At 39.7% G+C, this 26,304-nt stretch overlaps 1 protein-coding gene and 1 long non-coding RNA gene across 7 annotated transcripts in view; one reads left to right on the top strand and one right to left on the bottom strand.

Moving 5' to 3' along the window:
* Nucleotides 1-6,456: 6,456 nt before the first annotated feature.
* LOC141939532 (uncharacterized) lies at nt 6,457-25,204 on the bottom strand. 3 transcript variants are annotated; one of them, XR_012627613.1, is made up of 5 exons: nt 25,181-25,204; nt 19,235-19,332; nt 18,230-18,259; nt 8,022-8,329; nt 6,457-6,995 (listed from the first exon to the last, which is right to left on the bottom strand). It is a non-coding gene; the product is annotated as an uncharacterized LOC141939532 (long non-coding RNA). The 3 variants fall into 3 exon arrangements; XR_012627611.1 differs by lacking the exon at nt 6,457-6,995 and having other exon boundaries at nt 7,736-8,329; XR_012627612.1 differs by lacking the exons at nt 6,457-6,995; nt 25,181-25,204 and adding an exon at nt 23,319-23,957 and having other exon boundaries at nt 7,736-8,329.
* The window catches only part of NDFIP2 (Nedd4 family interacting protein 2), a 47,164-nt gene continuing 45,364 nt past the window's right edge, over nt 24,505-26,304 (top strand). For 2 of the 4 annotated variants that reach the window (XM_074859438.1, XM_074859435.1), the window contains exon 1: nt 24,505-24,631. In XM_074859438.1, coding sequence (XP_074715539.1) covers nt 24,596-24,631 — 36 coding nt within the window. In that variant the 5' untranslated portion in view covers nt 24,505-24,595. The remainder of the gene's footprint in view (nt 24,632-26,304) is intronic. The other 2 variants (XM_074859436.1, XM_074859437.1) reach the window with 1 other exon arrangement.

Genomic DNA, 26,304 nt, shown 5'->3' with positions numbered 1-26,304 from the left:
AGGAAATGGTCCAGATGCTACTAACCCTAATACTAGTTTGTCTTGACACTGGCAAAATTATAAATAGATCATTTAGGTGTTTCTGCTGGGACTTTGATTTGTGGCAAAGGGACACATTCTGATTTTTAAATTGAATTGTTTAAAAACACCTTTCTTCATGTGATTTGTAAATAGGCTACAGAAATAACATTCATGCTACCACAGCACCTTGCCCCTTTTATCAGTGTAACGGTAACTCTGACATAATCTGTTTATACATGCATTTTGTAGCTGTACAGACATAAAAAGCATTACCATGTTTGTTTATGTTACTAATGATGTGTTTCAACAAACAATACAATTAAGCACATCAATAAATTATCACAGGGATAATACTGTTGACTTTTCCCTTGAGTATCTGTTCAGGTTATATGTGTGAAAAAATACAGTAGTTTTCAATCCATTTCAATGTGTGGATCTAGTATACAGGAGATAATTATCCCAAAGTTAAGCTTGCTAGAAGTATTGTCCCAAAATCTGGGTTCTTTTACGCGGTGTGCAATGAGCTGAAAAACACAGAATTGAGATATTTGTTTAATCCGTATCTGCGCAGAGATGGGTGCTAGGTGGTGATTCCACAAAGCTAGCACCCCTTGGTTAACACACGGTCAGCGTTTCTACATTCCGCGCAACAGTTCCCAGTACTTTACACTGGCAAGTCTCGCCACCCCCGTTCTCAGTGGTCCTTGCCAGGTCTTGTCTCCATTTACAGGCGCAGTAGCCTCTTTTTTAAGTGCGCATGTGCAGTGAGGAAGGGGCTTTTCTTGGTAGGGGGGCTTTTCTCTACTCGAGCAAGGGTTTTTACTGTGTTAATGAGGTAAGCTCACTCATAGTTCAAGTAGTTTCCTCCTTGGTTTTATCAGCAGCTTTTGTTCCTGTGCGCTTATCTTGGTATTTCCCTGCTTGAGGGTTTTAAGGTGTCATCCCTTGCGCTTATCTTGGTATTTCTTTGTTTTAATCAGTGTTGCTTCTTCGGGATCCTATGTCTTTACCAGTACCTTTACCAGTTCCTGGCATGCTTTCACAACCTCCTTTGGTCGTTTTATCAATTAAGATGTAACAGAAGCACCCTTGCTGTTCTTGGGTATTTTTATTACAAAGTTCATGAATCCCATGGTGTGTCAATACCACTCTGATTTCTAGACTTTTCAAAACTATGTCTTTAGCTTAATTATAAACATGGTTTTTCATGCCTCGTTAGTGTTTTGTGCTTTAGGACGTTTAGCTTTTCTTCTGTTGCTTTGCATGTTAGTACCTTTTCCTTGGTGATTCAAGCAACAACATCTTTGCTCATCCTAATTCAAAGCAAGAATGTGATACTGCATTTGAAAGCATAGGTGTTTCTGACACAACTCTTGCTTCTACATGGTGTATTTTGTCTTCAAACATTAGCACCCCAAGGCACATATGTGACTGAGCCTTGAGAATGTGTATTTCCTTTTGAAGTTTGTTTGTATTGCTAATTCACAACAGGGTGCAAAGATTTCTGAGGACAGAAAGAAGGACCGATTACCATTCTTTTATTTTTGGTATTTCATCCGTAGATGTGTACATTTTGTTTCCATAATTATTGTAAACTGTAGACTTTGTACATGTTGATGGATTATTTTTGTACTAGACTGTTACAGAAAACTCTAATTTAGGGACTGACTTGCATCTATTTTGCTAACCTGTTATAAGGAAAGTGCCTCCTAAATAACAAAATTGGTAAAAAATCATCCCCCCTGAAGTAACATGTTTGTTGGTATATACCATACAGATTAAATGAAAAATACTGGATGAAAAGATGTGACTTTGTGATTTCTTAGAAATTATGTGGGTGCTTAACTCCAAGAATACAAGTAGTCCTACTATGTGTCTCAGATTTAGCTAGTCTGAGTACTTGCATTGCTTTAAACACTAGTTGCATACACAGTTCTACTGCCAATGGAAACTGAGAACCCTCAGCACCTTTCAAGCCATGTTCAGCTCTCTTTAGGGTTAGGATGCTGCTTGGACTCATGTGTATGTCTCTAGAATGAGAGTTTATTTTATTCTGTATTAGGTTGCAAGGGATAGGAGTTGTTTGTTTGGACCGATTCTTTTTATGATTAAGAAAGGAACAGAAGGATAAAGGTAGGAAAGAATTGTTCTAAAACATGAGTGTAAACATACTCCCCTGCCAAGTCTTTTAACAACTGAGTAGTTAAAATTACTTCACAGATACCCGTCCAAATAATGTTGCTTTCTTTTTTCACTTTGTGAAAGTGCTCTCCTTCAAAAGTTGAATGATCCTATTTTTTGGTCTTCAGTCTTGAAAACACTTATATACGTGCAAATTTTACACTTGGGAAAATGTATGCAGGGTAAGTCTTGATAAAGAACTATCTGAAAGAATATTTGAGCTATATTTTACAAATTTTCCTCCTACCTGCTTCACTAAATACCCATGCTTTATATGTCAGAAGACCATCCTTTATATTATATCATAGATGTGTCATAGAAAGCAAACACTGTCCAAAATTATCTTTTTTATTATTGTTACTTGGCAACATTAATGCATTCATTGTTGCAAGGTCTTCACTGGAACAACTGCCATACACAAGAATCCTTCTGTACTAACATGCTTTAGTTATTTACCTGAAGAACACTGCAGAAGTCACATTTTCTTTGTAGGAAACATATTTATCACTCAGCAAAATTAATTATTCTTATTACTTCAGAATTTTTCTTTCAAATATTGACTCTTGACCATGTGTGGGCTAGGACAGATCCTGCTAGTCTAGGTTTACTTTTTTTCATGCTAGTATTGTTATAATTATCCATTTAGGATTCAAACACTTCTCTTCCTCCTTTCATGTTTCTTACAATTGTAGTAGGTTAAATAACATTGTATTTCCAGTAGACGTTCACAGAAAAACTGTCAGGTTTTACAGCAAAAACTATATGCTCAGTCTTCGTTTGTCTTTATGATTTTTACTGAATTCAGTCCAATGATTAATCTGAACTATCTCTAGATATGGAACTCTGCAGCTTCTCTTTCCACTAAACTGAACCAGTCTGTACTTTTGTGGATATATGCAGAACAATCATCTACTTGAACAGCAAAAATGAAAATAAGTAGTGTTAAATGTGCTCTCATACAAGACTTCTATATTTTTCATTAAAAGCCTGGTTGGTAAAACTGATACTCGTGTCCTTAGTTATTAAAGCAGACATTGCTCAAATACGGAAGCAGTTACTCCCACTCAGTTGCTTATCCCTGCCCTGCAAAATATATGCTACAATAAAACAGAAAATGACTGTTAATCAGGACACTATCACTTCAAGTCCTATGATAATTTGAGAGGTGTTTAGAAACATGGATTTCAGTCCTGATTTATATGGAAAAGCTCATTAGACAGTAAACTGGAGTGCCTAGCCAGATTTTTTTTTTATGGCTATGAAAAATAAAAAAATCATACTAGATTCTTGCTTATTTAATTTTTTTAGAAAAAACTGTTTTGATAATGACTGTGATTGCTACTTATAATTTCCATCATAATGCTCTAATAATGTATTCAATTTTTTTATGTTGTTCAAATAAAAAAATTAAGAAAATTAATATTGTGGCTATACAAGAACATGTAACAATTCTATGCACCTATTTGTAATGCCTTTCTACTTTGCCAGGTGTTACTCCTTTTCTAATTATGTTACTGATGTCACACAAGCATTTTGAACATTACAGTTTCAAATGGAGTTTGGAGTCTCAAAAATCAATGTGTGGCCCTCTACACAGTCTTAATATGAAGACTTCTAGATAAAAAAATGAGAATCAAGATTTCAGTAGTTCTTATACATGAAATATCTTCATTAGTTTGATTGACTATAGTACAGTCTATAAGGAAGTTTTCAGTATAAACATTAAACATCTATATGCTTTGGGAAAAATAATATCTGGTTCAGTTCTCCTTACTTTACTGGCCTAATAAAAGGATGCGTTTTACCCTGCATGTCACCTCAGGGGGGGGGGGGGGGGAAGAAAAAAAAAAAAAGACCAAAAGCATCTCTGAAGAACAGAGAAAAATATACTAAATATTTTCCAGCTCCTTTTTCTATCAGTGTTTGCACAACTGATGCACTGGAGCAACTCAGCTGGAGATGTAAGCACAATAGGCAGCCACTTTAATAATTGTACCAGATGCTTAAAAGTTTCTCCTGAAAGTTCTGTAAAGATTTTTTTTCCTTTGTCTGAGGGATCCTAAGGCTTGCTACACTCTCAATAGGGAGCAGTGTCTTTTTACTTACTTACAGAGGAAACTGATGCCTTAATCTAAGCTTTTGTTGCCATTTGGCTGCTCTTTTTTACAGTATTATAGAACTGAAAAACACAGTTTCAAGATCTCATGTGTAGAAAATTCTCTCAGATTGGTACCAGAATAAGTAGACAGCTTTGACAAAATTTTTTTAATAGCAAATCAGGAAGAATAGGAGTCTCTTTTATGAATTTTTGTAGTCTTCATCCAAATGGAAGATAAGAGAACTTACAAATTAAATTTTAAATTAAAATGATTGAACTCAGTTTGAGTCAACTTTCAGATTACAATTATCAGTTATGGAAGAACTGGACATGTCCTCATTGCCACTTTCTATGGCATATTGGACCACTGTGGACTTCAATACAGGTAGACCACTGTTCTCTTTCTCAGACTTTCTAAATACTAAAAAGAAGAAATTTCAAAACAATCTGTGGTCTGAAAGAGCTTTGTTTTCTTAAAACATGTGATTAGACTCTGACCCAACTCTTTAACGCCAGTTAAATCTAGGAATTTTCCTGGTTTCCTTAAATATAATCCCGATGGCAGTGCTCTTTTGACTAGTCCTTCTGTCCTCACGTGACACAGTCCCCATCAGTACATTTTGTGCCACCCACTTGTGCTGGCCATTGCCCGAAGACATTTGAGGAACTGAGGTTACATTTCTGCTCACAAGTGAAACTGAGCAATTCACAAAGGTAACTTTGTAAGAGTTGTCTTTGGGAAGTTTATGACATTTTGTCTTTCAAACCAAATAGCTGTATGTTTATTTTTGCTAGAAAGCTTAAATGGGCATGAAGAGATGCAAATACTTGGCTGACTGACCTTTCTTCTTTTTTATATAGCTTCAGTCTTACCATGGACATCTTTAATTTTTAACTTTTAAACCAGCATTGTGATCTATTTTTCCCTTCCTTTATTGATTTACTACATTGTGAAAGGCTTCAAATTTCAACTGCTGTGTGACAGAGACCCAAACCAAACATAAACCCATGGAAAATAAGGTGGGGAGTGACTCCCAGGAACTACATATAGCAGTGTTGTTCACCATTGTTATTTATTTCCACCAGAAGCAATCGCGCTGACATCAGTGGACTACTCAGAGTAAGGTACTGTTTAATACAAGCAAGAGGATCACAGCCTGGCTGCCTAAAAAGTACAGTACAAGGAACTGAATCTCCAAATTACTGTACCAGTCCATGTCTAACTTTCACAGATTAATGTGTAACCCCATATATAAGAAAGTGAGGTGGTAACAAGCTGGGAGGAACATCCTAGTCTAGTGGGAAAGATATAATGGAAGGTCTTTACTCACTAATACTAGTAAAGAAACTAAGTGGCTTAGACTAATCTTCTCCAAAGGGGAACAGTAAAAGAGTAAGGAAAAAAAAAAAACCCAGAAATGTCCTTGTTTTTAGAAATCCTGAGCACCTAGGAGTGCTTACTAGCCACGCCTGTGTTAGCAATTTAAAAAGCCTGGGGAGTATCCTTAGGCACTGTAATTTAATGGTTTATATCATTAAACTGCAAGTACAATCCCTTAGAGAATTCTGGGCTTTGCCCAGCTTTCTAACAGTTCCCAGGCATGGTTTGGGTAATAGCATGGGTAAGAGACTGTTCCCAACAGGCAATTTAGGCCAGACCACCCTGTTCTGGAGAGCCGAGCCACACAGGTGTGGGGGTGGGGGCTGCCCCATGCCAATTGCCTTTAATGCCAAAGAACAGTCCTTGGTACATTTGATTTCTTAATATAGACCAGCCAGCTGATGTGGAAATTTCCAGATGCCTGACAATTCAGAAAGTCCGATTGCTTAAATTGAATGTATGGATTTAGTGCCTAATTATAGACCTATTTTTCAAAAAGATGTTGGCCTGAATAACTGAACAAGCACAGGGCAAAGAGTTCTTCCTTAATGCAGGAGGAAACTTGATGGCTAGGAGCCATGCCAGCTACCAGCTGGATCACTCCCCCAAGCACTGTATTGGCTCTCCTCTCCTCTGGCTGCTCAGTCAGTGCCCAGAAATGCTCCTTCCACTGACCATTTGCACAGAATTTATGCACACAGAAAGACTCAGGTTATCACCAGCAAACAGTTGTGACAAAATTAGCAACATAAATGACTTGACTTGGTTTGCTTATACTTATTTTATTTATACTTACATACTTGTTTATACAGTTACAGCACAGCATTTTCAAGCAGGTTATGTCTAAAAACTAGCAGATGGACTAACAACTTTCAAGCTGCAAATATGTAAAATAAATCCTCATGTTAGATGCTCAAGAGGGGAAAAAACCCCCCACTGCCCAGATTTCACTCCTTGAAGTGCACAGCTTCTTCTAGCTTTAGTGAACCATGAAAATATTAAGGGGATAACTTGCGCCTAAGTATTTTGATGTTCATTAATCCTCAGGTTGCTTTAGTAAGAAAAACAGTTGTATCAGTATTGTACAGCATTGCATCAGACACTTCTACTCTAGTTTTTTGGTTGGTACGACTTCTCAGATTTTTAGTTCTGTTAAAGAACACAGATTCTTCAGCAGTCTTTGAAGGGTGATGGTACTTTAAAAACCCACAATGGAAACATGTCCAGGGAAAGTGAAAGAATCAGCGTGTTTCCTAGGAAAATGACATTTGAGTGTGTCCTTCCTTTTGAACTTATTTACTATTTCAAGGTATTCTGGAAGAAGGGATGGAAAATTCAAATGACAATTATGTTCCTATAAATTTAATGAAAAAAAAGTATTCACTAACCCAAACATAAATTGGTACTTTATAATATATTGAATTGTCTTTCTTACTCAAATGTTCCAACCATAGAAAACAAAAACTTTTAAGAATCTTCTATATGACACAGTCTTTTGCAATTAATTTTGGAGCTAAAATTATCCGAAGAATAATTATAAGCATTCTGTGTGTGCACCCAGGCCTTAATTTACTCTGTCCCCAAATGATTCTCAGTTAATGCTTGTAGGTTTTAAAATTGCTTTACTTTACTGATATTTATGTTTACAGGCTGGTGGCTAATATAATTTGTTAGCTTAATCCAATAATTTTTTTTCTGTTATATGTATCTCCTATGATAACCAAATAATTAGCATATCTAAAAAGATGGTAGAACTCTTCTGCAGTTGTGATATTCTGAAAATTTTACCTTTGATTAAATCATTTTTCAATAGTTACTTCAAAGAGGATAGAGCATATCCCAGAGTACTCATAAACTGACACAACACTGAAGAGAGATTTCTCCCTCTATCTATATAGTACATTTTTCAGCTCCAAGCATCTAATTTTATCATTCAAATGTTTTAGGATTCCAAATTTTTCATCAAAACCCAAGGCTATTTTACAGAATGTCATAATGTGCATATTTTCACATTTGATAAAATCAATATATTTAATAGTATTTTCCATCTTTTTCTTGAGTAGCTGACAAATGTAAAATATTTGATCCCCCAGGGGTACATTTATTCTAAATCCCATATTGATGTTCCCTTCTCATTTCCTTTGATTTTGGGATAATGTAATGAAGATGGTATTAATGGTAGAGATGCCATGATAATCTTTCGATTTAATTTCATCATGCTTTCTCATAAATTGGTATGTGTTAGTATTCATCTGTTCCACTGAGATATCTTCAGACTACTAAACCTAGCTTAAGTCTTTTTGTTATCTTATGCATTTTATAGTTAATGAAGAGATTTACCAGTATCTGTTATCTTGCTGTTCCCAAGCAATCTAATTTCCTCTTCAGTTTATTTTTTAAAATATTTCTTCCATATTTGCTTCCAGAAGAAGGTGTTTTCTTTTAAGATAATTAAGAAGATTACTCACATCTTCCCTCAACTGGTCTATAACTGTAGTATTTGAAATTAAAAGATGCCCGTTTTCATTCTCCATCAGCTCGTCTTCTCCAGTTCAGTGATATCTTCCCATATTCCTTTTGCCCTACTCCATCTCATATGCAGTGCTTTTACCACCAGCTCTTCACTGGCTCTTTCAGATCTAGGAGGTCTGAAAAAAAGAAGACCAAGAGAAAGATGACAGCAGTCTACATAAGTAGGGTGGGAAGTGTGAATAGAGATCAACTGCTCATTGTCCCTTTGAGAAAAATACATAAGGGATATCAAATAAATGTGATGGATAGAAAAAACAGAAGAGGAAATACTTCTTCATACAGTGTAGAAGTCTTGGCCATGTGGCACTAGAATATTAAAATGTCGCAAGAGTTCAAAAAGCAGTGAAGAAATTTATTGAAGAAAATCCTATGGGGGTTTGTTAGAAAGATGGTACATACAGTTTGTAACCACAGGTTGCTGGGAGCTGAGCAAATATTCTGGGGATGTGTCACGAGATACTTGTCTTGTTCTTACCCTCTTCTCTGCACATCTGCTATTGGCAGGTTTTGGGAACAAGATCCTGAGGGAGTAGGACATTTTGTATGACCCAGAGGCCATGGCTGTCCTTGGCCTTTCTTCTGCCTTATCATATTTTTCAGAGATTCTGTTTCCAAAGACATATGACCTCTGAAGCACATCAGTTCTCAGTTGTTCTTTTCCAGCCTTTATCAAAACCCTGTTCATATCATTCCTGTTGCCATACTATCCAATGGCCTCTTTGTTTGCATCAAGATCATCCATAACATTCACATAGTTTTAAAATCCACAAGTCTGTTTTATAAATATCACCTGATATCCCTCTTTATTTGGATTCTCCAAAACACTGTATTTTATGAGCAACTCAGCTATTTTTTTTCTATTACTTACTGTGCCAAGGTTCTGTTCTTTTTTTTACTGCTTTCAGCACTTTACAGCTTCACAGTCAACTTCCCTTATTAGTATTCTGACAGACAAAAGTTAAGTGGCCACCAGCTGGCATCATAATCTTTCAAAGCATCTTCTGAATTTATCATTTTGCATATGTAAAGCATATCTAGAAATTCTACATATCTAATACAGAAAAGAAGTCAATATGAGTATGCAAGCTAAAGATATTCCTTAAATATGAAATGGTTGAGAGGTAGAAGCTATTAGACTAGTTTTTACTTTTCATTAATACTTGATTGGAACCCAGGTAGATTCCAGGAAGGAATATTACAGGACCAACTTTTATTATCCAACAAATCCCAGGAAAAAAGGTATTTTCCAACAGGGCCAGACAATGGCTAGGAAAGAGAATCTGACAGCTCAAGTCCTGGCCATTCTCAGTATTCTTGATTTCTTGCTCTATCTCTTCTAAAGTTTACCATTTATTTGATTTATAAAATATGTGTGGAAGTAGCATTGTGATTTTCATGATAGACCAAGAATAGAAATGAGGCAATGTCTGTGGGAGCGAGATTTTAATTTACTAGATAAGTGCTAGAACCAGGAAAAAGGCAAGCATAAAAGCCTCTTTTCAGGATATTATCTCTCCCTACACACCTTTCCTCCTTTATGTAACAGCCGCATAATTTAAAATGACCCATTATTTGTCTTGGCATTTTTTGTAATAGCTTGCTGATGGAAATAGTTACGGATCTATACAATATTTTCCCCTTCTGGGCCTTTGTTGTTAGCCTGTTGCTGTTTCATTTACTAATCATTTGTTTCTGTGACAATTTAAGCCAGTCTGTCAATTTTTGATCTTCGAGACCTTTTTTTTTTAAAAAAAGCTATCTCAGAAACATAATTTTGTCAATTATAAAATGAATTGCAACTGTGAGCTGCTTCTTCATTTCTTAAGAGGCTGCTGTGTGGGCTTCCTAAGCCGGGTGGAAGAAGGAAGAGAATTAGGAAAGATACAAAAACTTGCTACAGTTGCCTCAACTTTCAGTTGCCATTTCAAAGGCCCTCAGGTTTCTCAGATAGATGCGATTTGACACCTCAAAAAGCTGAGGTATCCCCAAAGTTCTGTTAGGATGACCTAAGTATCCTAGGGCATTTCAGGTGACCCTCACATAGAGTCTCAAATGATGGAAAAAAGCATGGGGGGGTTTGTTTGTTTGTTTGTTTAATCTAGCATTTCCAGTTGATCTGGCTGTGTAGTACAACTATAATATGAAGGGAGACAACGAAAGGAAATAAATGCAGTAATCCAGCCTTACTTTCCCATGAACCGGGGCAAGTCTTAATAACTGTCATAAGTTAATAGTGTCTTACAGCTATGTTTTCTTTAAATTCCAGTGATCTGTGTTCTGATTCATGGAATATCTATCTACTTTATTCCAAAAAATAATTCTTAAAAAAAAAAAAGTTTCGAAGCAATATAGAAGCTTGATGACACCTGAGAATTTATTTCAGAGGGATTTACAAATCCTGTTTTTAGAGCTGCTTCATACAGTTAGGGACATGTAAAGTATCTGGCCCTTACAGTTCAAAGATGTTTATTTTAGCCTTGCTTATTTTAACCTTAGGAAGTTCTACTATTGTGGTACTAACTGTTGTTGCAAAAGGCACTATTATCTTATTGTAGGCTCATTTAGAAAGAAATGATAGAGATTCACTGAATGAATTATTCATACTTGGCTGAAGTGACAACATATTATTGTACCAAAATACAGGAAAATATAAAATTCTATTTGTTCTTCAGCTTTGGACACAATGGTATTTTTAAAAAATCAAATACTAATGTGTACTTTGGCACATCTTTAGCATTTGTGCCTCCCTCTGATAAAAGGTGATGCAAGAGCTTTCATCCAGCCTCTCTGCAGACAAGGACACTGCTTCAGGGGAATGCCAGACAATGTAGTAGCTCTTCTGCAGTAGACAGGGAAAACATACTACCCCCTACAGTTAGCTGCTAAGTAACCTTGTTTTTATCCTCTATCCTTTTCAGGTACCCAATTCTGCTCTCACCGAGGTGAATGAGATCTTTTGCAGGAAATTTGCTTTTGTTCCATAGAAATTTACGGGAAGGAAATGGTCCTTCAGGAAGAGTTCATTCCTGTGCCTTTATGAATTTTCTATAGCAGGGTTCACAGCAACAGCAATTCCACTACATTTACCAGCAATTCAGAAATAACCTTAAACACTCGTTGCCGTCAACTACATGTGTGTTTAGCTGTCTTAAAATCAAGACAGACATTTAAGATCCTCCTATGGCCTTAGAAAACTAACTTTATGTGCTTTCATAAAACACAAGAAAACTTCTATTCATCTCATTTTGCATCCATTGTCACCCTCTTGATGAGGTATCTGGTGCTGAGGTGCTGCACATAAGATGCCTCTACTGTTTTGCTCTCAGAAAGGGAAACTGGACATTGTATTATTGTCTGTGTGTTACTATGAGAGAAAATTAGATTACATCTTGCACTTTGAAGCAAAAAGAAGGGAAAGTCCTGACAGATTTTACAGTCTACAAGAGATACTTAGTCATGGAGTGATTATTCAAAAATCACAAGCAATCATTACACTTACTTTCCCTTGCTTTGTTTTGTAAAACAGCAGAGAGCAGTTGTGGTTCTGCATCTTTTCTTGGTTATCGTGGACATAAATCAGTCACAGATTTGGAGGCAGGTATTTCAAATCTTGAACTCTGCGCAAAATTCAATACAAAATCAACATATAGTGGTTTATTTTTCTGAAGAACCAAGTTTGAGCACTTGCCTATGAATATTCCAGCTGTGGTGTACATAGTGCACATATTTAACACATGTTCTAGTTAGCAATGTCGGTTGGGATTATGCTTGTGCCCTGAATATTGCCAGACTTCTGTACTGAAGACACAAAGAATGAAAGAAAACCTAGTCACTGCTTAGTGGGTTTACTTCTCCTATTCATGCTGTTGGGAAGTAAGCCAGTCACTTAGTATTGAGGCCATTGATAGGCTCTGACTCATTGATATTATTGCCCTAATCATTTGGTTTTGCATAGGAATACTTCTTTTCTGGTATAGGTATTTAATCTAAGTCTTTCAGATTTAAGAGCTCTTACATGATGACTGATGTTATGATCATGTAAACCAATTCTAATGGAGTTTACATACACAGACACTAAAATTACTCACCTTCAGGGGCAACAGTACTAATAATGAAATGAATTAGCAACTTGATCTATTGGATATGTTAATTTGCCTGGTAGATTTGGAGAAAAGATAGAGGATACCCACACCAATTTCCTGAATACAGACTGATTCACTATTATTCTCTCTGACATATGAATCACTATATTTTTCAGTAATGAATGTCAGGTATAATGTTTAGAAACAGTGGAGTAACAAGTTACAGCAAAGATTCATACAGCTTTTTCCTTTGCTAAATCCGAACTTATCACCCTGGTGATAAATAGCCTTCTCAGAATTAGTAGAGGCTAATTCTGTGACATATCCCTAGACCCCCATTACAAAAATATCTCTCTCCTACTTAAATGGTACTCTTATTTCTCTGATTCAGAAAAGAGCCTGAAAAGCTGTCTTTTTCTCCTCTCAGCTCTGTTCATATGGGCATCTGGTTCAGATGGAGTTAAGGGTCTTCCAGTTCATTCAAACATCTGGTGCTATAAATATTCATGCCTTGGTAGGATTCCAAATTTTTTGTGTCCGTTGGCTTCTTTTTCTACAAAATACTTGAGGAGTTTATATGAGGGGAGCTTTCTTCCATCTGAGTGCTTGCTCAGAATTATGACTGTATCTTCAAAAACTGCTGAAGGAGGAAGAAAATTGACATTGTACAAAAGCAGTATAGCTATACTAAGTCAGGAAAAAAACACCACAGACATTTAGACCAACATCCTCCCTCTGACACTGAGAGAATGGAGTAAATATGGACTCCAAATGAAACAGATTCTCCATCCTTGAAGATATCAAAAATTTGACTGGGCAAGGCCTGAGTAACCTGATCTAATCGGGCCTGCTCTGAGCAGAGAGTTGGACTAGCTGACCTCCGCATCTCCCTTCCAGCCTACATGATTCTGTGACTCTATCCTTTCTATTTAGCATCTATCCATCCATTGCTAATCCCCTGGTATCAGAAAAATAAATCCTTCTCGCACTTGTCTGGGATCTTTTCAATTATGCAATAAGAGTGTCAAAACACACATTCTGTAGCTTTTTGAAGGCACACGGGGTATAGCTAGATGCCTATCTATGAGCTAGATGCCCAAGCTCCCACTACAGTCAGTGGAAATCAGTCAATACAGTTGATAGTTGCACTAAATTTTATAAGTCTAGGTTGCCCACAGTCTCTATAAACTTGTTACTAATTTGCTGCATTTAAATTACAGCTTAGGTTGCCCCTGCCAGTGTGGAACTTGTGCAGTTCATGTGGGTCACGTGTTTTACACAGAACTGGGAATTTACTGCTAGTCTAATTAAAGTCTTGACAGTCTAATCAAAGAATTAGTATTAGTCCGGGTACAATGATACTAACAATTATAGTTTGAATTATCCAAACATTACTTAATAATGATACAGTGAAAACCGAAATACCCAAACTTTGTAGTAATTTTCCCCTTCTCTAGCATTATGCTCACCCTTCCACTGTCATTCTGGTGACACAGAGATCACGTCCTAAGATTGATGGCTTCTATCTTGGGAGGAGGGTGTCATGACAAGTCATCCATGGAAGAATTATGATGTTGGGGCGTTCCTCCTCCTCTTTTCTGGAAATATGATGTTGGTGTTGATGGTTTCTTACTCCTTGGTTCTTACTCTTGGGACTGCTTAGTGTCATTATTATGTACTTGCTAACACAGTCCACTTGCTCCTTATTCATTGGTTCCCATTTCCATATTATAACCAAATCTACTCTGTATGGTATGTTTTACATATATCAGATTCCTGTTCTTTGCTCTGTTTGTTACACCTAAATTGTTTTACCTAGCTCCCAAGGTTGCATTCCTTTGATGGTCAGTAACTGACTACTACCGAGTTGTTTATGACCCAGGGCCCTCTGTTATCATCCTGTGTCTGCACTTTCAAGGCTTCAGTTGTCATCCTATGACTGTGCTTCTCTACACTGCATTTTTATTCTAGCATTATAGATAGGTCACTATAGAAAGAAAAACTACATGTATTTACTACTTATAAAAATGTATATTACAATAGGCGTTACACCATTCAACTGTACATAGCTAAGAAAGGCTGAAACAAATCAGGTAAGTCACCTGGTTATCAGACAACTGCTGATACAGCTAAACAAACTAAACCCAACCTCCAGGTAGGTCAAGACAAGTCCAGGTGAATCCTGACATGTCCTAAGGCCTGTGTTGTCAGCTTAACACAGAGCCTGAAGCCTGATAATCGTAACAGTAGCACTGTATGCGCTGGGCTGTAAGGCTGAAGAGTCAGGAGAGCTATTCAGCTCACCTTGCAAACAGATGCTGCCATTTGAAGAGCCCAGTCCCACCTATAGTGTCCTGAACGTGCTTGGAATCCTGGCAACGCATCCCTTGATTTTCAAGGAGAGTGAATTATTAACACTTTCTTTATCTAGTTCTGAGAGTGCTAAGATCAGATAGCGTTTCTAAAAGACATCCTGAAAAGCACATGCTTGGCAAAACTGTTTTGAAATGCAGATACCATGGTCTTATCTACACATGCTTTACCTATGTGAGAGCTCATATGTCAGAACAACTGGCACATTATGGATTTGGAACCGGCTTTTCTATCACTCGTAACTCTGATGATGTCCGAATGAGCCCAACAAATACCATGCTTCCTTCATGACTGGGACATTTGTCTCAGAGTTGAAATAGTCAAGACCAGCACGTCCTTCCAAGTGGACATTTGTGTGCTGAGTTAAGCAACATTTTGTGTTGCTTGTTGACACCAGAGTTACAGCCATATTCATGTAGTGCTTGCTGACTTGTCACTATACCTGCTACATTCACTTTTGCTGGGATTCTTGCACAAGACCCAGATCTTCATCTTCAGTTGTAAATATCAGAAAAAAATGCTGGAAGACACTATAGGCCCCATTCAGCTTGCAATTCTGGGCTTCATTTCTGTTTAAACTTGGTACAGTATATATCAAAGGCTAGGAAATTTGGTGTGATGCATGTCCGAGTCTAGTATAATGCATGCCTGAGTTCAAATGCAGCTGAGATGTGGTCAATGGAAAAAGGATCTAGGAAAGCAATCTTAGATCTGTAGGTATAGGGAGCAAAGGACTATTTCTTAGTTCCAGCCAAACTCTCTCAAAGTATCAGTCAGCATCTTAGGCAATATTGTTTCTCACATCTGTTGGTTTCTAAGTTTACAAAGGTTTCTGCAAATAATTTTTCACCTGTTTCTCCTCCTGGCTGGCATCTCCTCTTCTTTCTGAGACTTAACATTGCCTGCAGATTTTACAGAGGCTCCCATTTTCAATTCCCACCATCTTGCTTATTATTATATTTGCCAGTGTAAACAGCTTAATAGCAGTATTGTCAGCACATGATTCAGCACTTCTGGAAGCTCTCACTGTGCAGTATTCCAAATGACAAGGAAATAAGCTCACTTAATTCTTACTCAATGCACTTATTAAGATATAGATTTATGGCTGGACATGCCGTGGTCCTGATCCCCAGTCACTCATTCTTCTTTCTGAGATGGGCACCCGTCTGTTTTTTTTTCTGTTATGGCCACATTGCAGAACTAGCATGGTGGTTTATGCTCACAAGGTTTTCACCTCCAAGAGAATATGGCTAGCATGTGAACATGGTTCCAAAAGTACAGACTAGTCTCCTATGCCTAGAATTAACCGCTGAGTATCTTTTCCCTCTTTCGTCTTATCCCCCTTATTCTGTGATGAGCAAAATTAGCCCTTAAGTAGCCTTTTCCTCAACTTTCCAGACAGAAAGGGCTAATCAGTTGAGATATCCTACCAAAAAAAAAAAAAAGAGCTTCAACACTGAGATGAAGTACCTTCTTCTATTTTTTTGAGAAACATACCTTTATCAAAGATAGACTCTGCACACCCCATGGGTCACCTGTCCCTGCTTCCACATATTGTACACTTCCTTTTTATGTCTGAATTAATTTAGGAGCTCTTTGCTCATTCCTGCAGGCCTCTTGCTGCCTTTGTTTGATCTCCTACTTGTCAGGATGGACCCTTCTTGAGCTTGAAGGAGGTGAGCTTTGAATCAACCAGCTCTCCTGGACCCCTCTTCTTTCCAGGGTCATAACCCCCAGGATTCTTCCAACCAGATATCTGAAAAGGTTGAAGTCTGCTCTCCTGAAATGCAGGGTTGTAGTCCTGCTTTTTGCCCTGCTTCCTCTTCTTGGGATCCTCCTCCTGGGTCCTTCTGGATCCTGTGACTCCAGTGGTCACATAGTGACTGCAGCCAAGGCTGCCTCCAACTTTCATATCCCTGACCAGTTCTTCCTTGTTTTTAAGTATCGGGTCCAGGAGAGCACCCTTCCTTGTTTGCTTCTCCAGGATGAGCGCTGGCACTGTTCAGCATGGGCAAGAGAATGCTCAGGAGAATCCCATCCATGTATATAAATACTTGAAGGGATGGAATGAAGAAAAGGCTGCCAGATACTTTTCCGTGGTGCCTAGTGACAGGACCAGAAGCATTTATCTTAGAATGAGATTAACTGCATGATGAAAATTACTGTTTTTCTCCACTCACTATAAAAAACATCCAGATACCTAGATCCTAGGCAGATGTCTGTAACAGAAACAACTAAATTTAGGTGAGGTAACTGCTCTGTGGTGGAATAAATCTGGGCAGCACAGCTGACAAATATTTTAAGATAAGTCTTCCTCCTTTCATTTAGCTGAACTCACATAATGATGTGCAGGATCAGACCATTACTGAAGTGCTGAGTTCAGAGCAGCTCTGTACATTCCCAGCAGCATTTAAGACACTGAAGCATAGCACTGTCTTTTTTGCCTCAAAACTGGTATGAATGCTGAAATATCATGCCCAAAGCTATATACACGCACCACACAATTGAACAAAAGCTGGTTTCAGTGGAAATTGTCATTGAAGATTTCTCAAAATTAATTTTTACTTTCTGCCACTGCAGTCTAGATCAGCTCAGATGTTGACAGATACTTCCACTCAGATTCAGCAAACCAGGCATTTTTTCCAGAAAGCTACATTCTTTGGAAAACAAGAGTATGGAAAAGACTTGAGCAATCTTAATTACAGTTGTGACTATGTGTTTGCGTATTACTAGTTCCTGAGGTGTGTCTGGATAAAATTTGGGTGACTGCCTCTAGCTGAAATAGCACAGTGTATTCTGACAGTGGGACACATGTTGTTTGACTGTTAACATGCTAGTCCAGTGAAAAAGAACATTTTTCTCCATGTTTAACAAGTTACCTGTTGAGGTAAGCAGTCATATTCAGACAGTTTTAACCACCACCTAAGCTTGTGTGTCTAGCTAACAGGTAAAAACTATGGATGTCAGAAATCCTCTAAAAGTCATTTGAAGTGCTTTGCAAGATACAGAATGCTTACTCAGCAGGAGACTAGAGGCACGGGGCCTCAGTCAGAATTTAGGCTGAGTTAGCGATACAACTGGCAAGTGATGATGTGGTGGCTAATGGCATGGTAATGCTCTATTTTTGTTTATATTCTGACTTAGGTTCAAAGGAAACTAACCTAGCATTACAAGGAGTCAGTGTAACAGCGCAACACCGTGTGATTTTTAATGCAGTTGGATTAGGAACCACCCTTTTGTTCTGTGTTTATAATACAAGAGGTTTATAATTTATGCAGAGCTTTATTTTATATAGAAGAAAATCAATTTGGGCATAAAGCCTGCTCAAGAGCTGTATATATGGGAAACATATATAATGATGAACAGACTGAAAGTTATTTAGAACAAGACCATTATCATACCGTACAGGACAGTGTGTCACAGGACATCTAATTTGAATGATCAGCATCATTTTGATACTGAAAAAATAATTTTCATTTTATAGTTTTTTCAAATAGATTTTTATATTGTGTTATCAGTGTTAGGAGAAATGCCAATACATTAGACTTACTATTCACTTACCGTGAATATATACTCAGTTTCTCTCTGTTCCTGTAGGACAAAGACCATGCATTGCAGTTAATATTTTAAAGCAATATTGGCACTACAAGATCATGGAGTTACTTGTGTATCTATTACTTGGTCTTTCCTCTTCTAGTTGTATAACAAAATGATTTTCAGATAACATGCAGGCCTTAACTGTTTAGATTTTTTGCAAACAACCAAATTAAAAACAAGGTAGCTTTCAGATTAATGGCTGAACAAATATTTGAATAATCTTTTTCCTAAGGGATACACGCTAAAACTGTTTTCTATTTAATCACACCTTATTGATAGTATAAAAAAGACAAGCATTGCCAAGATCAGAATGGAAATGCTGCATATTGGCATCTGTATTTTTTACCATTTTTTTCCAACAGATCTCAAGCGTTTGGGGATTTTTTTTGTGTTCTTTGTTTTCTAACTGGAGGTATTTTCTCACATATTTCCCACATTCCTTCACAGTTTAGTGTATAGTTACATTCTTTATTCTGTATTTCTACTTTACTGTCATCAGTTTTATTGACTCTGCCTGACTTCTGCACATTCCATTCAATCCCATTTGTTAAATGGCAACTTCAAAGCCATGTGGGGATTTTTTTGTTTGTTAAATATTAGTTATTTCCATAACAGCACATTTTGCTGCCGTCAAGACTAGGTTTTTAACATCAGATCTGTATCTGAAAAAAACCTGAAAAACTATTGCATAGAAATTTTTAAAAATTGTAATTACCTCTTGGTTTTGTTGTTTGTGGTTTTTTTAGGTAGTGTCCACCACTGGTGTTTGCTACACACAAATATTTAAATGATTATATTTTATTAAAAGACTTCTTAAAAAAATATTTACAAACTCATAGATTTTAAAGACAAAATAGTTTTAAAGACAACAGCTCCAAACTGGGACACATGTGTTTACTCCTGTGATTCTTCTGCTTTGTTCTGACTTCTCTCAGAGTACACATGCCTCTCCGAAGAGGTGGGACTTACCAGATCATTATTACTCACTGTTAGACCTTTCTGTCACCTGTGTGAAATGCTGTCAGCCTTTGCATTCATTCTTCAGAGCAACATCCAGTTTGTGTCACCTTATGTGGAAATAAGACTTTTTAAGAAGAATGCCCTCTCAGAGACAAGCACACACTGCCTCAGCCTTTATTTATGGACTCTGTACCATTTCCTCTGGATTCATAGCTTACTCCACAAAACTGGCTAAGCAATCATCTCTCAGTGACAACTTGTTCTGCCTTTTTTTTTTTTTCTGCAAAACCAGCAAACTATACTGAAGAAGCTGTATTGCTGCTAATGGGAGCATTGGCTCCCCGAATCTGTCGGAAGCACAGCTATGTCTGCATTGAGGATCATGTTCCTTCACTTCTGTGGTCTCCTGCTTTAACCATGCTTGTGGCCAGCAAAGGTAATTAGTGTAAATTGTAAGGGAGGCAACAGAGACATAGGGATCTGACCATGCCACCGATTTAGACAAAGTACAGCTATGCACAAGTTTGTCAGAATACACCTGAACTAGTGTAAAATTGTCTCTGTGACTAATGGCAAATAGGTGTGGAAGTATAGAGATCCACGCAACCTGCAAAATCCATCCTAGACCAAGGCAAGTACTTGGGATGTTTCCTGCCCTGAGCTCTGAGATGCAGTAATGACACTCAAAGCTGGTTCAGATATATCCACATGGTATTTGGACATATCCAAGGACCAGATTTACAAGACTATACACATGTCTAGTCACACTGAACAAAGATGATGACAGTGTAATTGAAAATCCATGTTCAGCTATGCAATCTTAAAAGTAGCCCAGTGTTCCTGTTAATGATGGCTCTGTCATTGCCTATGTGGCCTAAAAATGGAGAAGATGAAGAAAACCATTTCTTCCTAATAAATTCAGTCCCAGGGGTTTCTTTAAGCCAACTTCCTGCTTAAAGTAGCTATCTAAACCCATATGGAGATCAGAAATTTTGTGCAGTTTACATAAAAAAGAACATGGAATTAAAACTAAATAGTTTATAAACAGAGTTTGAAAACAGCGGGGAAAACAAATAGTAAATGCACAGCGTGGTTTCAGGTCAGTCCATGAATAAATTAGGTACATTCGTTTCATTAGACTTAGATTTGGAAAAATCTATTTATTTCCCACTGACATTATCTGTATTAGAGGTTTGAAAACCAATGCTCAAGATGCAAAATGAAGCTACAAAAACTGAAATTTTTTTTTTGTTCAGTTTTTGGACAGAAATCTACACCTTTTATTCTAAATTCTTTATATGGTACAACAAGCAAAACAGGACAGTAAGCATAATATTTACTTGAAATAGTACAAAACTGTAGAATAAATATGCAGTATTGGTTTTATGTATGTTTATTAAAATAAAATTAACCTAGTTTGGAAATCTACCTATTATGTAAGTTCCATCAGAAACCTTAAAAATTTGAATAGCCTTACACAGGTGAAGAAGTGTAAAGTTAAATATAGTGTTTTCTTATTTGCTGGCCATCGATTGAATAATGAATGAAAAACAGGTTTTAAATTGCTAACAGTCCTGTACTGCTTGCCTTTGTGCAATCACATTCAGACTTGTCTGAATTCAGATCACATCCTTCAGGTCAACTTTCTGCAGAATTGAGCTTGCAACAGCAACTAGTACCAAGAAGATTCTTTTCTTGGCGCATTTTCATGGTGGAGCAAAGTTTAAACTGTTGTAAACTTGCTGACTACAGCAATTAAGTTTCTTCTTTCCTAAAACAAATCTGAAGCAATATTTTAAATGTCATTTTGACACTATTTTGTTACATGCTATTTAGAACACTATGTTTCCTTAAATACAGATCTTGCACAATAAACAATTTACTGCCAGGATCCAGGAGACAGTGATAACCATTACTGCTACTATAGGGCCTTAAAGTTTAAGAAGGTCAAACTGAAAAAGTAAATCTTAGAACTAGCATTAAACTGTTTTAGTCCACATGACTTGTTCATGTAAGTAATAAAGTCCTAACAGTTCTGAAATACGCGTTTCTCACATTCAATACATGTTTTGTACAGGAGAGACGTGGACAAACCGGAGAGAGTCCAACAAAGGGCCACCAAGATGATGAAGGGACTGGAGCATCTCTCCTGTGAGGGAAGTCTCTGAGACCTGGGACTGTTCAGCCTGGAGCAAAGAAGGCTCAGGGGGGGATCTCATCAGTGTCTGTAAATACCTGCAGGGAGGGTGCAAAGAGGACAGCGCCAGGCTCTTTCCAGGGGTGCCCAGTGACAGGACCAGAGACACTGGGCACACACTGAAACACAGGAGCTTCCCTCTGAACATCAGGAAACACTTTTTTTTTTTTATGGTGAGGGTGACTGAGCTCTGGCACAGGCTGCCCAAAGAGCTTGTGGAGTTTCCATCCTTGGAAATATTCAAAAGCCATGGTCATTCAAATTCATGGCCCTGAGCAACCAGCTCTATGTGGCCCTGCTTGAGCAGGGGAGCTGGACCAGATGGCCTCCAGAAGTCCCTTCCAACCTCAACTATTCTGTGATTCTGTGGTTCTGTAATTTAAAGGTGCCTTCATGCTTGCCAGTTACTTTGCAATATAGATTAATATTACACCATAGTCAAAACCTCTTGAACCAGACAGTTAAATTAAAATATACAGATAACACTGTTTTGAAAATACAAAGACCTGACAGAAATGCACAACCTTCCTTTTGTAGCCTCTACCAGTACAATGACATAGGCTCTAATCTAGTTACATAACTTTAAAAAAAAGTTACTATGTTTCAGAAAGAGTAAGAACTGAAAGATGGACATACCCTCAAAACAGACAATGTGACTGATTTAGGCTTTAAATAAGTCCCATAAGTACACTGGTAATACTCCTGAAGAAAAAGAAGTTGAGACTCTGTATATCTCATAAGTTGTATCACCCATCCAAAATCTGTCCCTAAATATAAAACTCTGTCCCCACACACACTTTTACTACCTTTACTGAATCTACCCCTGCCTCTACTGACACTTTTCCCAAGCTCTATGGGATATTTTCTAATTTCACTATTAAAGACATTCTCGTTCTTGCCTTTCTTCCCTTAAAAAAAAGTGATTTGTACAAGTTCAAAACTAAAAGTTACACCTTAATAAATTCTTACTTATATTCCAACATTTACACACTGAAATGCTATTTGGCAGCTACTAACTAGCATGCAAACTGGAGCTTCTAGGACAGCGTATTCCACAGAGCTGAGATACAAAAAAACCCACTTACAAAACCCATGGAGGTTAGGTGACATTTTCAAAATTTCAGATCAAAACTTCATTTTTGATTTGTACACCACTTTTCAGGAAATGTCTTCTTGGGCTGAGATGTCACATGCAACACTTTAGAAACAGTTTACTTTGGGGAAATTTGTTTCTAACAATGTAGAAAACACTAGAAGTTAAACCTATTACATGAATGGTCCAAATTCCATTTCCCATGCAATCTGGTAATATAATTAAGAGATTTTCCTTCTATTTGGTAACTGAAGTACAGTGTAGTACTCTGTACAAACTATTCTTAAACTCAGTATGACCTTTACTAATAACTGTTCCTTTTAAGACAGAATAATTAAACATAGAAATTTTCATAATGTATAAAGAGGAAGAAGGAGGAAATCCTGTCAGGAAAATAATAATATTAATCCATTTATAACCTATATATCTCTGCCAACTTTGTTTCCTAACTGGTAGGACTTTTGATGTGCAACAGAGTTCTTGTATGAGGAACATAACAAATTCAATGAACAACAGAGTAGGCCCAAACTTTCCAAACTTGTTTGGGTAGCTCTAGTAACCGCTGCATTAGGCAGATACGGGGCTGCAGGCAAGGTCCCAGGCACACACGGAAAGCCTCACGCTTCCACCTCCTCCTCCCTCATGATCCTGTATATCTTCACTCCCACCCCCGTCTAGAAACAAAACTCTGAGCTCACTCTCCACTTCTCTGCCCTCCTACGCATACATACTGGGACTTAACTCCACTCCCTTAAGTCCTCACCCAGCTTATCAGTAATGACTGCCTGCACAAAAACACTTACCCTGCTGTGCAGGTCAGCCTCCGTACTAGCAATCAGCCTGGATAAAGGCGATGATCTGGGTTGCAGGTTAAAGTTCTGCATGCAAGCTATTACTGATAGCAAGAAACTGCTTTTGTGAAAGCGTTATATTTCAGTACATGTACAAACACTCCTCCCCACTGCATCTACAGCTATTTCGAAATTGTTTCATACCACAGCTACATGCAAAAGACTGGGAACCTAGGAATGAGTCATCCTCATCTGATATGCCACTATAGGTGAAGGTGTTTTTCACTGTTTTTACCACAGAAGGTCATAAACATATAAACAGTTTTAAGAGGAAGGCAGAAGAAAGTCACATTTTCTTGTCATACAGTGATGATCTGCCTTCAAAGTCACAGAGGGCAAATGGGCTCATGACTCATAATTATGCAGATGCCTATTCAAAATCATCCTCCAGGTCCTCAAGATGTCTTCTGGGTCACATCCTACTTCTCACCCCATGGAGGTAAGTATCTAAGCAAGGCATGAGTTTGGGACCGAACAGCCTTACAGAACAGTACTGCAAAGAAAAGTGGGGAAAAGGCTGAGGCGCAGACACCTGGTCATAGGCTGGGCACCGTGTATGCCACCGGGGGCGAGGCTGAGGACGGCTGCCAGCACGGCCAGCGCTCTCAGCTCAGCACGGCTCCGGGAGCAGGCCTGCAGCAAGGCCGGGGCCTGTACCAGCCCTACACTGATCGACAGGAGGCAGCAACCCTCAGAGCCTGCAGCAGCAGAGAAGATGGCGATGCCCACAGGCGGGAAGCCCGCGGACTCAGCAGCCCCGAAACCTGGGACAGGTACAACGCTGGGGAGTCCGGCGAGGGAGCACGGCGGCGCAGCACTACCCTCCCTCGGTGCAGCTGCCAGCACGGGCTCCGCCAGAATATGGCCGCCCTCGCGCGCCCCCGGCAGCAGCAGCGCGCATGCGCGCCCGGCAGCGACCGAGGGGTTGGGCTGCGGGGGCACGCGGGGCGGAACACGCGTGGGGCGGGGCGTCACGGCGAAGGGGCGGAGACTTCCCCGCCCCGCCCCGCCGCCCTGCGCGCGGCGTAGCTCTGCCGGCACCTCCGGCGGGGGCGGGGCGCGGGGGGGCGGTGCCCGGGCCGGCTCCGCCGCCGGGGGGCGCGGTGGGCGGCCGGGGCGGGGCGGGGCGGGGCGGCGGCTCCGGTCGAGCGGGCGGGGGAAGGGCCGAGGGACGCGGGGCAGGTCGGAGGAGCGGTGGCCGCGTCTGTGCGTGTCCGCGGGCGGCCAGGATGGATCACCACCAGCCCGCCAGCCGCTACCAAGTGGTGAGTGGAGCGTCACCATTGAGGCCCCGCTCGCCCCCCCTCCCCCCCGGGTCGGGGCGGTGCGGCGGGGGAGGGGGCGGCCAGGGGGCTTTCCTCCCCGTCCCGGTTCTCGGCTCCCCCGAGCGGGGGTCTGGCAGGGACCCCCGGGCGTTTCTGCAGTGCCCGTACGGGCCCGAGTGCGGCCCCGTCCCCTCCCCTGCCCCGGCGGCGGCGGGGCTCTGACAGCCGGACCTTGCCCGGGCGGCGCGGCCCTGGCGGGGGGAGCGGCCCCCTCCCGCCCCACCCTCCCCCGCCAGCTCGGCCTCTGAGGAGCGGCTGACCGGCTTCGGCCGCGCTGCTGGCCTGTACGGAAACCGCCTTTGCCCGCCCCCCTTCCCCTCCCTCCGCCTCCCCCTCGGCGGTTGGTCCCGGTCTGAGGGCGGCGGGTTTTCCCCAGTGCGTCCCCCGCCGGTGAGGGGGCGGCGGGCCGGGCCGCAGCGCGCAGTCGGAGCAGGACGGCGGCTGCCGCCTGCCGCGGAGCGGGGTGGGGGACGGGGTAGGGTTAGTTACCTCTGGTGAGTACGTGGCTGGGAGCGAAGCGGCGTTCCTGCTCTAAAACCTTGTTATTTTTAACAGCTCGTTGCTGTCTGGCACGGGGATAAAGTGTAATGCGCGTATGTGTGTTGTCACCTTTAAGCCAGTGTGTGTATACACACACACGTGTACGCGGGCTTAATGAAGATTAGATGCAGGGGACTGTAAAATGCGGGAGACTGACCTTCAGAGTAAGCCGCTGGGGGGGTGTGTGTGTGTATGCACACGCACAAACACACGCGGGCAAGCTGGCTTACTAAAGAACAGCCCGCAGTGCTTTGCGGCTCGTCGAGTCCAGTTTAAATGTCTGTTCCTTCCTTCCTGAACTTCACTACAGAAATAATCATTTAGGCGGCAAAGATTTTCCTCCTGCCCGAATTGACTGTACTGCTTGTTTCTCACAGTCATTAATGTCAGTTATATTAATCTTGTAGTCATTAGTTTAATGATTATACAAAATATATAAGCTTTTCTGATTATCGGTCACAAAAACTACTGAGGTGTGGTCAGTCTCGTCAAGAGTTTTAATTTTCTCCTTCGGTTCTTTGTACTTCATGGCTTTGCTATGTATGTAAGGGTATACTATAGAAGTCTGAAATCTTTGCTACTGTCTGTAATTCAAATTTCTACTAAAATCTTCTAGGTAAATACTGGATTATTTATCTTAATGTTTGTGTTTTACAGCTTGAGCAGTGAAAACAATGTTCACAGAAGTAATCACATTTCTGTGATCACATTTCTGTGCCTATGTAGAACTAAATGCTGATACTTACATTCAGACTGTTCCTAGGTTAAGATCTAAGAAGAACTAATAGGAAAACCCTTGTAATAGGTTTGGTAGTCTTACAGTGTGGGAAATTTCTATATGCTTTTGGACAGTTATATACTGGGACTGTCATATAGCTGATAAACACACCTAGCATCCTGCAACTTCTCCAGAGTGACGTGTGCCTTTGGGGTGCTAGTTGGTCGCCAGTTGCTTTATGGGTCAGTGCTTTCTAGCATGCTTCTTTTCCTGCGCCACACTACCATAACCTGGAATCGGCAGAAGTCATTCCTTCTTCTTTACAATGGAGAACGAAAATGCTGGCAAACTGTTT

This window comes from Strix uralensis, chromosome 2, assembly GCF_047716275.1.
Source record: "Strix uralensis isolate ZFMK-TIS-50842 chromosome 2, bStrUra1, whole genome shotgun sequence".
NCBI classification, from domain to species: Eukaryota; Metazoa; Chordata; class Aves; order Strigiformes; family Strigidae; genus Strix; species Strix uralensis.
This window is presented reverse-complemented; position numbering and strand designations above follow the sequence as displayed.